The sequence below is a fragment of the Apteryx rowi genome, unplaced genomic scaffold (assembly GCF_003343035.1).
Source record: "Apteryx rowi isolate R43461 unplaced genomic scaffold, aptRow1 scaffold_1146, whole genome shotgun sequence".
Lineage (NCBI taxonomy): Eukaryota > Metazoa > Chordata > Aves > Apterygiformes > Apterygidae > Apteryx > Apteryx rowi.
Window position 1 is genome coordinate 119,992 of NW_020447360.1, and position 15,879 is coordinate 135,870.

At 37.1% G+C, this 15,879-nt stretch overlaps 1 protein-coding gene across 1 annotated transcript in view; it reads right to left on the minus strand.

Moving 5' to 3' along the window:
* The window catches only part of LOC112972607 (receptor-type tyrosine-protein phosphatase mu), a gene marked incomplete at its 5' end in the record, with an annotated part of 60,437 nt that extends 50,703 nt beyond the window's left edge, over positions 1–9,734 (minus strand). The window contains 3 exons of the mRNA XM_026079334.1: positions 543–579; positions 3,421–3,497; positions 9,647–9,734. Of these exons, the coding sequence (XP_025935119.1) occupies positions 543–579; positions 3,421–3,497; positions 9,647–9,734 (202 nt within the window). The remainder of the gene's footprint in view (positions 1–542; positions 580–3,420; positions 3,498–9,646) is intronic.
* Positions 9,735–15,879: the final 6,145 nt, after the last annotated feature.

The window sequence follows — 15,879 nt, forward strand, 5'->3', positions numbered from 1 at the left end:
GTGTATTGACAAAAGGAACAGGTTCTTGCAAGCTCTAAAAGATGGCCTGTAAAAATCTCTCTCTAGATCCCTTTGAGGAATCCTCCTGCAAGTATAATGTGACTTTGGGTTCTCCACTAAAACGTGCCAACTAAAATGTTTTGTAGTCTAAGGACTTGAAGCCTAATTATCATTGATCAATAAGAGAACACACATTTTCATGTCACCATTGTCCCTCTGAAAAGTTTACTGAGTATTTCTACCATGATGTCTTTTTTCATGAGTAAGGTATGGAATAACTTCTGTCAAAAAAGGGTGTATTTTGCTTTTCCACCCAAAAAGCTATTTGAACACAAGGGTAAAGGACAGCTTACAAGACATACCTGAAAATTAGGTAATAGCAATTCAACTTGCTTGCTTTTATTTGATTGAATTTACTCTGTCGTGGATACTGACTGTGGCAAAAATGCTTATTAGAGAGCATAAACTGTAATCCAAGTAACTACATGGTGTACAAAGCCTCTTAGGTACACACAGCCAAAAAGAAAGGGTAACAAACTTACCTTGTGTAGCAATGTAGTGATTCGGTCTATGATAACCCTGAAATAAATGGGAAAAAATTATAAGCAATGTGCACCTTGGCTGCGTTGCTATGACTGAAATTTCATTTAGAGTAGACTCCAGGAAAAATCACAACAATAAAGGCAACATATTAGATGCAAAAGTTGTTCTTTATAGTGGGGGAAGGGCGAGGGAAAAGGGGAACAAGGAGCAAATGCATCTTCTGCAAGATACTTAAGTTGCAGCCTTGTACATTAGGGGACAGAGGTAAGACGTTCTTTAAGTCCCTTTCTGGCTCTGCCGGAAATGAACAGCATGAAATCCTCTCTAGCACTTGCAGCTAATAGCATTGGATGCTCATGGAGGCTGAGATATACCACCAAGCTATTGCTACTGAGTGTGAAGCCAAGTCCTTTTTTAACAGCTAAAGAATGCTAGATTTGCATTTGGCTGGGGGAAGTGTGGGAGGACGTCCACTCTACCCTCTGTGATTTGTTTACGAATTATTTCTGAACAGTAAAAGGGAGGGTAATTCTATGATTAAATGACTTGGCATGAATACTCTTGTTCACCTATAAATAGGAAGAACATAAAGCAATTCTATTTTTCTCTGAAGAGAAGAGCAACTTAATCACAAGCTAGCTGTGCAATAAAGACTAATACTCTATGGATTCTTTGCAACATTGAATAGGAAGCCAATAGGGAACAATACCATTTATACAGTATTTGACTTTCTGATGCGATGGGAGTGTCACCAAAGGTTTAGATTACCAGATGCACCAGTATGCTGATAAATCCAGTTACCAGTATTAATTTTTCAATAATGGTTAGGTTGCAGTGCCAGTCATCAAAAACAAGAGTTTAAAGAGTTTAAAGGCAATTTCTTTATAAGGGAGCAAGAGGGAGTGTAGAGATGCAGGGCAGGAAAGACTGGAAACAATTGAAGACACCTTGAATATTACAGAAAATGTAACATGAATTACAGAATTGATTTCTTAATGTGCCACTGAAGCAAAATTTGGAAGTCTATGAACTGAGAAGTGTTTAGATAGCTGTAGAGCTGCATTTTTCCTCCTATAAGTTATCAAATATCCCTAGCTGCTGGGATTAAATGATTCAGCTTCACAGCACAATGAGACACAGGGGAAAAATATAGCATAACCCTTGCCCTTTCCCTCTTTTATCCAAGAAAATTTCATTGTGTTTGTGATGGTGCCATTCCCATATTAACATGTTTATTCTGACAACAAGGAAACTGTACTAATCACCCCATGCAAGAGAAATATCACAGCTGCTTCTGTAGTAGAAAAATAAGCATTTCCAAAGGAAACCTGGCTAGCAAGATTCTAAACAAAAAATGATGTGTTTTATGGGCAAGATATCTTTTGAAGATATCTTTTGAAGATATCTGCAGCTCTCCATGCTTTACACTGAAGCCATCTTCTGAGGCTTAAGGATGAGGGTGAGATTTTTTTCTCACCCATTGTTTCTTTTGGGGCCAAATTCTCTCCATGTTTTTGTATTTCCATAATGAAAAAAGATTGCTATGAAGCTATCTTACAAGCATTTTAAATGAGACCATATGCTCCAAATCTTCCTTCCTCATTTATTGTAACATTTTAGAGTCAGATCCAAATCAGATCTCAGTGATATACTAATAGCCTAAAATGAGAACGTTCAGTTCAAACAATCCTGTATGTTGGGGAAGTTTGAAAGTGAATTCAAATCTAACCCTTCAACATGAACTCTCTCTCTCCTTTTACGATAGAAATTACTCCCTTCAGAGTGTAGTGAGATTCCTAAGTAAACATATTTCCACTTTTGCCTTTACCTCTTGGTAAACATGCTATTTTTTCAGACAGTAAGGGACTGAAAAGAAATCTAAGCTTAACTAAATGGTTGTTGAACACACTAATAAACATCAATAGAAGAAGATATTTTCAGAATATTATTGCACCTGAAATAAGCCTACCTTTCTTGTACAGCTCTAGTTCCTCCAAATTTTGAGAAAAACTTCTATTACCTTCTTTTCTCATACTGGTGATTAAATTTGAACCAAGAACTGTGACACTCTATTTCGAAGATGTCACTACTGAACAAGAAATCTTTAGCAGACCTGTTTGTTATGAAGCAACAGTTGTTTTACTTAGACTAACAGCTAGTGCTCCATGAAAATAATAAAATTATTAACTTTGTTATCCCTTTTCTGGCTTTAGATAGTATTGACTTTCTAATGATTTTCAATTCTGCTTTTGAGTTCATTCTTTCAACCAAAAACACGCCGTCTTTTAAAGAATTTATTCTAATGTAAAACATTAAGTTAACATGATGCAGAATGAACAAAGAAGCCATCTTCAATAATTAAACACCCTACATATTTAATGAAATGTCTTGCTTGCATTAGAAGTATTGGTTAACAGCTGCAGAATATACTTTGAAGGCGACTTAAAAGCACAGAGATGACAAGAGATTGCAAATCTCTGCATTAGGCATTACAGAATTTTGTCACATTAATATGCAAATAGCTTTCTTTTAAATGTGGAATGATGCCAAGTTGTTGACAGAAAGTGAAAATAACATTTTGCTAGTCCATATAAGCACCAGCAGGCAAAGTAGCCATACAGTGATACTGGCAAGGTTTCAGTTGAGTGGCGGTTTGAGGAAATGATTCCTTTCATTTGCTTACTGACAAAAACTTTGAGGCTTTTTTTTTCTGTTAGTGTACACCTAGCCTCCTACGACAGCACTTTCCAACAATGTTTAACAGCTGATTCTAGCTGTGATATCTATTACAAATTAGGAATAACATGTGAGAATAATAAGAGCTGCCTCTCTGATCGAACACAATGTTAACTTTGTTGACTACATCAGTATACGCACATCAATATAATTTCCATTGATGTAATCGGAGTTTGTTTCTCCTTCAATGGTCTGCAGTCTCACTCGAGAATGATCGTCTGAAATGGCAACAATGGAAAGAAAAAAAGTAATTAAAGACACATTCAGTAACAAATCCTTCATCAAAATATTACTTTAGAGCCAAACTAAAATCTCAGGACTTTCAAGTTCATCATTATATTGTTGTCCAGGAAAGCCCTGTATCTACATTTAATCTTCATTTAAGTCATTCATAGGGCTTCCCAAATTCCCTCTGATTTTCAGTTTGAATGCCTTAAGTATATCTAACATGCAGTTATGTCTTTTTTTCCTCAACAGCCCCCTTTTGTCAATAAAATAAATAACACTAGGTTGTCAAAGATTAAGTCTTTTGCAAATGTTTCTGCCTGTCCTCAAAATAAGCTGGAGTGGCTCTACAAGACATACTACCACCGCACAGTTTCTGAAGGAAATTCATTATGTTTTCAATATGAGAGAAAGCAAAATAAAATAAGGACAAAAAACAAACAGTCAAATAGTGGGCTTGTCACTGAATTTTGCTCTACTGTGGTTGTCTATATGTAGCCAGGAATTCTACCTATTAGCAAGCACTTCCAACTCTACTTTCCAAATTCCAGTCCAAAACACCAGGGCATGAGTTAGGTTGTTGTCAGCTGCCTTGCTTTCTTGAGGATGCCACAGCAGTGATTAAGGGGTGCTAGAGGCCACAGCCCTCTCATAAAAGCTCTGTGGATGCTGGCAGGGCTTCTTCTCCCATGAGAATTTGGAACGTGCTTCTCTGGGTTCAGAAGTGACCAAACATGATGGCTTTTCCAGAATGCTGCAGCAGTTCTTGATGAAACAGTGCTTTAAGGAAATTTGAGAGTATGATCTCAAGGATGGAGGCATGGTCGATAGTCACTTTACTGATGCTTTATTTACAAGCTACCCTTGTTAATTAGATACCTGTGTATTATTATTATTGAATGCTGCCTGCTTGCTGAGTTAATCTTACTTGCAGCTGACTAAGAGGCCTTAGTGCCTGACATCATTTTGTTGTAAATGTAAATAAGCATTAGAGCATCTGAAACTTGCCATCCACATTCTCAATGGACAATTTTTTTCAACTTAACCCCCTAAAATTTAACAGATGAGGAAATAACATGAAGTGGTTTAAAGGTATGATCTCGTCATAAGCAGCATAATATTTGCCCACATTGTGGGGAGGAAGGAGAGGGCAGCATGTCCCACCTCACTGTCATTTATCAAGTGGTTCTTAAAATAACATTGTTTTAGAATGGTGAGTCAAGAGCTCTTTGAATGGATGAGTAGGAAAGGAAGAGGCAAACTGTTGATTTCATCCTCTTTTATGCTTCAAAACTCAGGGACGATAAATCTCAGAGGCTCATTTCCTTCCCTTGGGAGTAAGAAAGGGCACAGTAGTAAAACAAAAACAGTAAATCAGAATGAATTAGAATTCCAGCTCTGGGTTCCCCACAGCTAATATTTTGCTAGTTTCTTGTGATTATTGCATCTAACCATCTTTGAAAAGGAGTTTCTTCAAAGATGTTGGAAAATTCAAATCAGTTACGTTGATCAAGTCAGCCTTTTCAGCCTATTTATTCACTTTCCCAAGACTAACTGTTTATAGAGACGTGATCTTCTGTTACATAAACCATGCTCATCTGACACTATCAAGCTATGTTTATCCAAGTGCTGTGCAATTCTCTGTTTAATTAAGCTGTTTATCAGTTTATTCAGAACAGAGTTTAGGCTTACAGGCCCTTAATTCTTAAAATCCATCTTACGTAAGAAACATACTACATCAGGAACTTTCATCTTCAGAGACAGTTGCTGCTTTTAGGCTTTTGTGACCTGATCCAACTTCTGCTGAAGTCAACAGGCTCCAGAAGTCAAGCTGGCTTGGACTCATGGTATATCTTCACCTGCATTTCCATGATTTCATGCATCATTTCCTTAAAAGCATCCTCAACAGAACAAGTCATGCTAGTGAAGATCTTTACTGTTATCTTTCTTGAGTTACTTAGGGCAAGATTCAGTTGTCTAAACACAAGCACTGGGTGCCACTTTACATACCCCAGGTTATACTGTTTAGCCTTCAGCTGCCACTGCAGAAGCATAGTCTTATGTGGGTATTGTGTTATATTTGTTGGTCCTGCACAGGTATTCTGGGACATCTGAATCCTGGCTTTGATGACTTGAACATCAATGAGTTCCACATTTGGGCCATCAAAGCTTAAATTTCCTTAACATGTCCCTAATGCACCTTAAAAATATAACTTCCTGTTATTTACTTTAGACTGATTCATACAACTGAATAATACTACCTTTTCTTTATTATTTCTGTTATTTTATTATTTCCTTTACTTGCTTCATTCTTTCCTTGCGATTTTTTTGCTTCAGATTGGGCAAAACTAAATATGTAAGTTCATGCCTGTATCTTCATATCACCTCTTTGCCCTTTTCTCTTCTCACGTGAATCTTTACTAGTGCTGCATTTGCATCTAAGTTTCAGAGAATTCTGGAGGTAATGGACTGTTCAATGCCCATTAATTTGCAGTGGAGCTGGAGAAACTCCCTTTGTCGATTGCTTTGAAAATGCCAGTTAACTCCTTGCTGCATGGCAACATTCCTTAATTTGAAAAAATTCTTTAGTCAATCAGAAAAATGTTACTGTGCGTACGCCTGTGCTTACATCAGGTGGGTTCTACCCTAAGAGATACACATCCAACACAGTGATTTTTAAAGAGCCTCTAGGTTAATTGTCCAGGTTTTTAGGGTGTTTTTTTTTCTTCATACCTTAGCTTGCTCTTAACAACTTTTCTTGTAGCTTTTAAATACACTCTTTTCAAGCTCATTGTTATTTTGATACCCTTCTATTAGGATATCAGATTTAATTTTGCACCGATCACTTACACCTTCAAAATGAGTTATGTTAGAATCTATTTGTCTTTGTAGATAATAATAGATAGTGAATATAAACATTTCCTTCTCGCTTCCCTCATGTTACATACAACATGCATATATCAGTCTGCAGACTGTGATCTCTAATGTGTGCTTTGAGTAGCCGGTTGATCAGCATACCTAACTGATAACATTTTCTTGGGAGCTGCCTTGCTGAATTCTTTGCAAATTGGCATTTTACAAAAACCTCAGCTAAAATCTTTAGCTGCTTGCAAAAGCTGTGAGCTATATTCTTATTTAGTCAGTGCTGAGTTAGGCAACAATACATAAACAACCCTTCCCACCCCCAACTTACCTCAAGGTCTCTCCTGAGGAAAAAGCAATAGATTTTACCAAAACCCGCGCATAACCCTACACGATTAGGACAGACACATAATTTTCTTAAGCAAAAAAGGTTCATTCAGCAGATTCACATCGTTTCTAGATCTTAAGGAGCAAACAGAAAATAGGGCATTTGTGTCCAATACAGAAGGAATACATCTTGTGTGGGTGACTGGACTGTGGCCATGATTGAGCTTATTGATACAGTGCCTCACAAGTTGTAGCCACCTTCATACAGTGGGTAGGGCATGCTTGTAGCCAATTAAATGCACATCACTTGGGTAATGTAAAGTATGTTGCTATTTTGACAAGCTCCTGCAACGCTGGCAGCCTGGTGCTATTGTTTTAGTTCCCTCAGAGAGCAATAACGACTACAAGCAATAATGTAACAGTAGTGTCTAGGGGGAAGTTTAAATAAAGAGGATAAATGGTCAGAAAAAAAATTACATTAGACTCCCACAGAAAAAAAATACGTTTCACTATAATCGTGTGCCCATAATTGGAGGTATCTAAACCATCTGCAGTATTTTTGATTCTTTAAACATAGCATAAAATGGAATTTACTAAAATAATTTCCAGCTAAAGTCAATACTTTAACAACCACCTGGGGCAAATTTTCAAAAGTGGACCTCTAAAACTGTACTCTCAAACTCTTGAGCCAAGCAACCATTTATCAGCAGAAAAACAGTCAAAGTAAATAGGCAGTTAACTACTCCATTTGCACACATCTATTTAACAGACGACAAACTGTAGGCTGTTTTAGCCTCTCTTTTAAGATACTGCCCTTTACTCTAATGAGTTTTAATTTTAACTTGTATTCTCTGTTTTCACAGCTACATAAATAGGGAATTATTGATAACAACTCCATCCAACTCTTTCTTTTTGCTAAATACCGATGACATTAAAAGTAAATTGAGATCCAAATGATCAGAGTAACATTTGCCCTCTCAGTGAGCCTGCAGTATTACTTGTAATTGCCATTGATTTGTGTATCTGATATCTTTTACTTGCTTTCCCTTTGCTACTCGTCACTTCATTACCTCAGACATATAGCACTATTAGTCTTCTGTTTACTCCAACCAAAGGGAGTCAAAGTGACAGGTTGCGTATAACATGACATTAAAGAAGGGACTGACAAAGCTAAACCTTGACTAAAACAGCAGATCTATTGTCACAGGCTTAGACAGGAAATAAAATTTCACGAAGGAAAAATAAACATAAAAGTCTTTGGTATTCTTATTTATGCCTTCAGTATTTTTACTTACATAATAATGATAGTAACCTAATATATTGCTATATTCTCACAAAACAAGAAGTTTGTTAGACATTAAAGATTGCTTGGCAGGAAACAACCATAACCATGTGTAGCTAATTTATCTTCTTTTACATATGCTCCAGCCCATCATGATATTCACATTTCCCTAGCAAACTTCATTTCCTTTTCCAGTAAGTATCACAGTATGCCGCCCACATACACAGCAATGCAATCATGTCCAGCTTCAATCCATTCAAAATGACATGGCAGATACCATCTGCTAGGCCTCTTGCCTAACTTGCCTCTGTGTCCACAAGCATTTCTTGCTGGTTCTCATTCTCTTTCTACATCAAATAAGAGATCTGTTTTCTCTTCCTAGATGGTCTCATCCCACCAGGGCCACAGTGACATAAGGGACTATTCACAGCACCTACTGTAGGTTGCTAAGTCAGGAGCTGGGCTCTCTGGACTCCTTGCACAATCACTGCAGAGAGAGGCTCCTGCAGTGATGACTCAGGATCATTAAAATGGGCTCCATTTCTGAATCTTTCCTCTAAAAGAGCCACCCTTTTCTCTGTCATGTCTGCGTGGTTCACTGATGATGAAGGAACCTAGGCAGATCAGTGCCCAGACAGGCACTTACACTGTATACTGAAGTTAGGCAGTATAAATAGTCACCACACACTACTTCCACAGGTTCACCAAGTATTCAGATAATTAGCACTATTCTTTCTCCCATGCTGTCCCATGTACCTAGGGCTGATTTCTAAACTCCAGTAGTATCATTACATGATCTCTCCTCAAAGGCCATCTCTTGTCTTCATGTTTATAAAGCTTATGACAACGATCACTCGCATGCTGTGACCATTGCTTATACCCCTGCTCATATCTGCTTCATGGTTATCTGCCTAGCCCATACATCCACTTACATTTCATGTCTAAATCATTTAGATTGTGAAGGAACAACCAAGGAAGGGATCATCTCCTACATACACACTGGGAACTTACCCTTTATGTGCAACAATACAAGCATGTAAATAGTAATATAATTTCACTGAACTTGATATATTTGCTGCCCCAGTGTTCATGCACAGCATCTACTGCCACAGTGTTTGCCAATCTCATCGAGCCAGTTTTAGGGGTCATTCACAAAAGCACACTATCATCCCCTGCAGCTCTTCATTAGTATATCTAGTCATCATCAAGCTTGGCATTTTTAAGTAAAGCATAGTCATCCTATTTTTTTCATTGGAGTCTGCCCAGAGTTAAGAGGGCAAATCAGGATGGCTGTCATTCTGCTTTCAAGGAATACCTAAGCAGTATTGTCCAATCCTACAGCATCCAGAACCCGAAGTCAAGATACTGATGAGATCATGGGTACTCTTCCACCAAGCTACCGGGAGCAGTCTGGGAGCTGTTAGAGCTGGGTGCTGGTTAAAAACAACATTCCCCATTAGACAAATGTTGATGACAGGATGGAAGGTATACAGCAGGCTAGTGGAGAAAATGCATCGAATCTGACAGTTTTCTCAAAAAAATGTAGTATCTTCCCTCACTTTTATTTTCTTAATTAGAGAAGAGGAATATGAGCCTGAGCATGAGGCTGGTGGTCATTCTTATCAGATGCTGAAAGTTAACACAATGCACAACTATGCTGTCAACACTTACATGCAATGATATTCCCATATCTATTTTTCATTCTGTTCTCATCTTTCTTAGCTGAATCCCACGGTGCAGATTGTCCTTCAAAGAAACTCTAAAAAAGGAAAGAAAGTGACATTAAGAAATGCATACAGCAATAGTTACCTTACAGAAAAAACAAGGAGAAGGGCAAACAGTACTTATGGGTACTGTTGTTAAAGTGTCATTTAACTCATTTTTTTATTGAACACAAATATGGTATTCATGCATAGTTCCAAGTTTTATCGAAAACTTGACACAAGATTATTTGCGTAACAGCAAGAAGAATTTTTGCTTGTGAAGTGCTAGTCAACCTTTCCAAAGTTGCATACCTGCAAAACTAAGAGTCCTTCATTTGTGCTGTCAAAATTCTCCTCAAAGTTACACTCACATGAAGCTGAGCTTCACCATCATTGCTGGAGTTGCTCCAGTATTTGAAAGCAAAATTTCACACTGCACTAACAGTATATTTTTGACATATTCACAACCTGCAGTTACCTCTTGGCAGATGACCATACATAAACCTACTTGATCTCAACATACATAAGCATTTAAAAAAATTTGGATTCAACTGGCATGTATGTGCCCTTTACTAAAAACACTATTTATGACACAACCAAGATGATTATTTTGTCAGTTAATAAAATTGTGATTTTATGAAAGATATAATCTATCTAATATTCACTCAGCCTCTGTGCTGTATTTAATAAATTTAATGCAAATAAGAAAGGCGAAGGTGCTAAAAATATCCTTTTACGTTAATAAAACACACAAGCTGTCATAAGGGCAGCAAGCAAGTTGTTATGCACTACCTGTCCTGTGCAGTCTGTAGTCCAAAACATTTGCTCAATTTCTTAATTTATACAGTGTATTTGTACGTCATGTAATATAAATGCATTTTATCATTTCATATTGAAATATTAACCTTGGGTTTAAAATACTTTGTTGCCAAACTAACTAGTGGAATTCTATCATGAGGATGGCTAGCCTTAATTCATGTTTTGATCTTTTTATCTCAATGATCAGTAGATTAAATCTTTTGATTCAAGAGGGGCATGAAGGCACAATACTCTACTATTTTGATAACAGAAGCCAAGAATGGTTAAGTTCCCAAGCTAAACAGGGCAAACCTAGTGAAGCTTGTGTCTTGCAAGACCTCTACACATTCTGAGTGGCTTAAAGTAGATAATGCCCATGAAATGGACTGCCATTAGTGTTCTTTGCCCTCATACTTGAAGTGCATTGTTTTTCAAATCCCAATGATTTCCACAGCAAACAGCATAAAAGTCAAAATAATCCCTTGATCTCTTGCTGAGGTCAATGGAACATGGGGGTATTCAGTGTCTAAAATAAAATTTCTTTTAATAAGTTCATTAGAGTGGTGGTTTTCAACTTATGATTTGAAGACTCCTGGGAATCTTGTCAGAAGGCTTCAATTTGTTTGTCCTACAGCTCTCAGCATCTCCTTTAGAAAATTTTTAAACGTTTGCAAATTGAAATGATTAAGATCCACTAACAGAAATAAGTCTCTCCTTAATCAGAGGGTACCATCACTGGGTACAGCTCTGAGAAATGCAAATTCCTACCAGGATAGAGAAAGTGCAGCCCTGAAAATCTTAAGATGATTTACAGCTTTGTTACTGCTTGCCAAAAGGGCACCAATCATTATCTCAGATGGGCTTAAAAATCTGTCAATGGTCTCTAAAGCAAGTATTCCAACTCCAGAGCACTTTTGACCTATGCTGGATGGAAAATACTTTTGTGGTAAACCAGACTACACTGAATAAGGAATTGTTATCCCTCAGTAAAGACATTGACCTGCGTCTGAGTTTCTTGCAAAGTTCACACTTATTCTTAGACAACACTGGAAGATGAATAATTAATCAGAGTTAAAGGTAAAATAGAAATGGAAATGTTCAACAACAAAGTTCCAAAGGCAGAACAAAGAAACTAACTCTTGATAATGTCCAAAACTTGTCTGGGTATCTTCTTCAGGACTTTGGCTTTCAGACAGCTAAACCACAGAAGAATTCTAGTTTCATCACAGTCCTTCTGCTAGAGACTGGTTCACAGATTTGGTTCACAGATTTGATCGACAGGATACTACCCAGCAAGTGGTTTTGGGTTTAATTCACTAAGCATTACATGTGCTATTACAGAGAAAGATGTCTTCTGGTACAATTTCCAAGTCTATACCTTGATATGGAGGATCAAAATATACTCCTAGGGACTTCCCCCTTCTTCCTGTCCCACTAATGAACTTCTACAAAATCGCTTTAAACCAATCAATCAATTAGAGTAAGTCTCTGGAGACAAGCGGGAAACATTTGTACTGTACTGAATTCAGGGAAGATACAAAATAGGCAATGTACTGGTTTGGGCAGCCTGTCTGCTTCTCATCTGCTGAAGTACAGGTTCAATTTCTCCCACCTGCTTGGAACTTCTGGAAACAATGAAAAGCTTAATGAGCCTTAGAGATAAAGTATCTTCTAATAATATATCTACAAACCAGATAATTCTGTTTTTTAGAACACATATTTCAAACATCACACAATAATGAGAAACAGGAGACAGACTTAAGTTTCCAGCTACTGTATACTGACTTCACTTTCTTTTTTAAAAAATAGATCATAGAAAAAGAATTCCATACATAGAATTTTCTTTGGGTTTTTATCAATAAATCAGTGAATGAAAGAAAATCTATGATAACTTAGTTTTGTAGATCCAGGGTTTTTTACTTCTTTTTTGGATGCACACAGGTATTTCAGTGAGAGTGTACAGAAAAGATAATTTGAAGGAAGAGGTATTACACTGTGAGAGCATAAAAAGAAACCGTCACTGTAAAAGACAGCTGGCATGTCATTTCCTAAATCCCCTATGTACTACCATTACACAAACTGCAACAGAATGATAATCCACAATGAATTTGTAAGGAGAAATCCCATTCGTCCCACAAGTAAAGAACAGGGCAGATACCTCATAACAGATGATCTTTCAAGATCTTTCCTAACTTGTGAGAAATACAAGTTTCATTCCAGAAATTTTTTAATATCTTTCCTGATGTATCACTCTCTGGGGACGCTGCTGCACAGCAATCCACACATTATCTTAGTTGCTATTCATTCTAATTCCTCCCGTAAAGTTTCTTAAAAATGTGGGCTATTAGGAAGATATATGCACCCAAGCTTCATTCCACCAAATGTCTGGCAAGGGTAATGGAGAACTTTAAATGAGTGTAGGGCATTTCTCAAATCATTTAAAATACATACTACTTTAGCTCAAATCACACAAGACCTTGGGTACCCAGTCCCCATGATCTACTTGCAAAATGAAACATTTTTCAAACCAGCTGTTGTTACACCAGACATTTCAGCAGGCAATGCTGATCGTCCTTCTGTTATTAGAAAATATTTTAATAATCAAGATCAAACAGTTTTTGAAAACAACTGAAATATACAGCACTGCCATACTTGCAACGTAAGAACTGGTCAATAATGCAGCAGCAGGATCATCTTAGGATGAATGTGAAGCTTTTGCTTGCTTTACCTCAATGCTGCAGTGGTTTCCATTAAAAATTAAATATTTGCCGAGGGCTAATTCACCGTGGCCCTCAGACTAGAAAATAACTGCAATATCTCAAATAAGAGAGGGAGATAATCATTACAAATACTGATTTTTTAAATTATTCCCTTTTCTCATTTGAAATTCATAAGAATAGAAAATATTGGAAAGGACCTATATAAAAGTACAGTTTGAAGAAGCTGGAATAAGGGGAATAGGATGAGATATTCAAGATACATTTTGTTGCTCTGTTGACTGTCATTTCTGGCAACACACTTCCTATCTGAGTTTCTCATGCTTTAAATTAAGGATAGTAAAACTAATGCCTCTTTGTAAGCACTTTAAGAACTACAAATGTAAAGTGTTGTGTGGAATTACTATTTTTATTATTAATCCAAGGCCAAGTGACTTTTACTTCATTGTTGCTAGGTGACAACAGTGTAGTCTCCTATCATGTCATTTACAAAATGCAAGCTTTTACAAGCAATAAGAAATAAGAGTTAAGGACATCATAAATCTTGCTCTGCCTACATAATAAACAGACATATTATTCACAGGTACAAAAAAAATGCATATTCCACTGTGTAACAGTCTTAAGTCTAATCTGTGGATTTGTTTTTAAATATACGAGTTTTTATGATGTCAGTTTTGGCGCCTGATTTTCCTGAAGTGACAATAAGTTTCTCCATTGCTCATATTCATTTTTCCATTGGCATTTCTTGATAATCAGATTGAGATGCACTTTAACAAAATGTATTATTTGTCATATTCTGTTATAAATTCCTCTGGACTTTTCTGAAACTAAATGTAGAGAGTTCCTTTCACTGTCTACTTTAGGCCAGAACAGACAACTAAGGGAGGCCCTTGTCTAAACTCAGTTAGCTATTTAAGAAACTTACGTTCTTTGAATTGCACCAAAATTAAATGCCTAAAATGCCCTAAATTGGATAGTGAAGAGATGTCACTAGTTTAACCTAATATACCCTTTATGACTGTTGTGTCCAGTTTATATGTGGAGATGGCAGAAATGCATCTAATAAACTCTGAGTTCAGATCCTAGTGTTGTGGTAGACTCTTCTTTGTATTTAATGGGAATAAGGTGTTTACAGTCCCTTGTAAAATAAATACATATTTTATTTTAAGCAATTCCATTAGTGTTTGGAGAACAAGGACCTTAAGGCTCATTTAATGAAAAGTGCAAGATTTATGAGGTCTGTCTATCTGCTAGTTCATTGGCTTTTCAAAATATTCAGAATCTGCATAACTGGCAGGTGAGGATGTTTGTGTTACTTAAAAACATCATCTGGATTTTGAAAAAAAAAAGTGAAGTTATCACATTCATTTTGTTTATAACTAAGGACTTAGATTCTTAAGGAATTGGAGAAGGAACAGTCATGGATCACCATGTTAAAGAAATCTGCAGAGAGGTCCAAACTATAAAACAACATTTTTAATCTTCTAGTCACTTTGAGGAAAGATTTTATCATTGAAAAGGCATCCCTGCAAGTAACAGATCACCCCAAGAGTTTGTGAGCAATGGCAAACGATTTCACTGATGGCAACCCACTGTATGCAAGCAACTCTTCATACTTCAGTCATTGCCTTCATCACTGAAAGCATTTGTGGATGACAGCAGGCCATCAGAGAATATATTCACCATCAGCTTTTTCTTCTGTCAGCTTCAATCACCAAGAATTATGTCCAGTTTTCAAATAATGGAATTTAAAAAACATTTTACTATGCCTGTCCTTGAAAACTGTCTGTTGCAAGAGTCAATGYGAAAATCTATCTAATCAATGTAAACTGCCTTCAGCATTTATACAGCACTTATCAATGCATTACTCTAACCCAGATCTGAAAATGGAAGGGAAAAAAAACACACTAAAGACTGCTGCAAATAGAATATATCGATGTTTTCTCCCAAACTTCCTCATTTTGTTTGGAATTGGGAGCTTCCATAAGGTTCTCTGAAAGTGAGAGAAAAGTCACAAATCAGCCTTAAATAAGATACAGAGTTACAGTCCTAACTGCAGGGATATTAATATTATTTCAGGTTGTTGCTCCTTAACATGGTTGTATCTCCTTGAACTGATTAAAAAAACAAACAAACAAAAAATCTATGCATTAATAGATTCATAAAGGTCTGCATAAAGAGTTGCCTGTGGCAGGAAAGAGAATCTTTTCCTTCTCAGGTGCATTTATGTTAGTCTACAGAACACACGAGGAGAAGAGGAGAAGAGSAAAAATCTTCCTGGCCATCATAATTATTGCCTACATTAAATGAAGAAATGGAAAGGAAACTGCTAGTTCCTCCTCTGACTACCTGCAGCATGACTTACCAATTCAGATTTTTTCAGAGGCAAGATGTTTTCACAGAATCACAGAATGGTTGAGGTTGGAAGGGACCTCTGGAGATCATCTAGTTCAACCCCCCTGCTCAAGCAAGGTCACCTAGAGCACGTTGCACAGGATTGCGTCCAGGTGGCTTTGGAATATCTCCAGAGAAGGAGACTCCACAACCTCTCTGGGCAACCTGTTCCAGTGCTCTGTCACCCTCACAGTGAAAAAGTTTTTCCTCATGTTAAGATGGAACTGTCTGTGTTTCAGTTTGTGCCCGTTGCCTCGCGTCCTGTCGCTGGGCACCACTGAAAAGAGTCTGG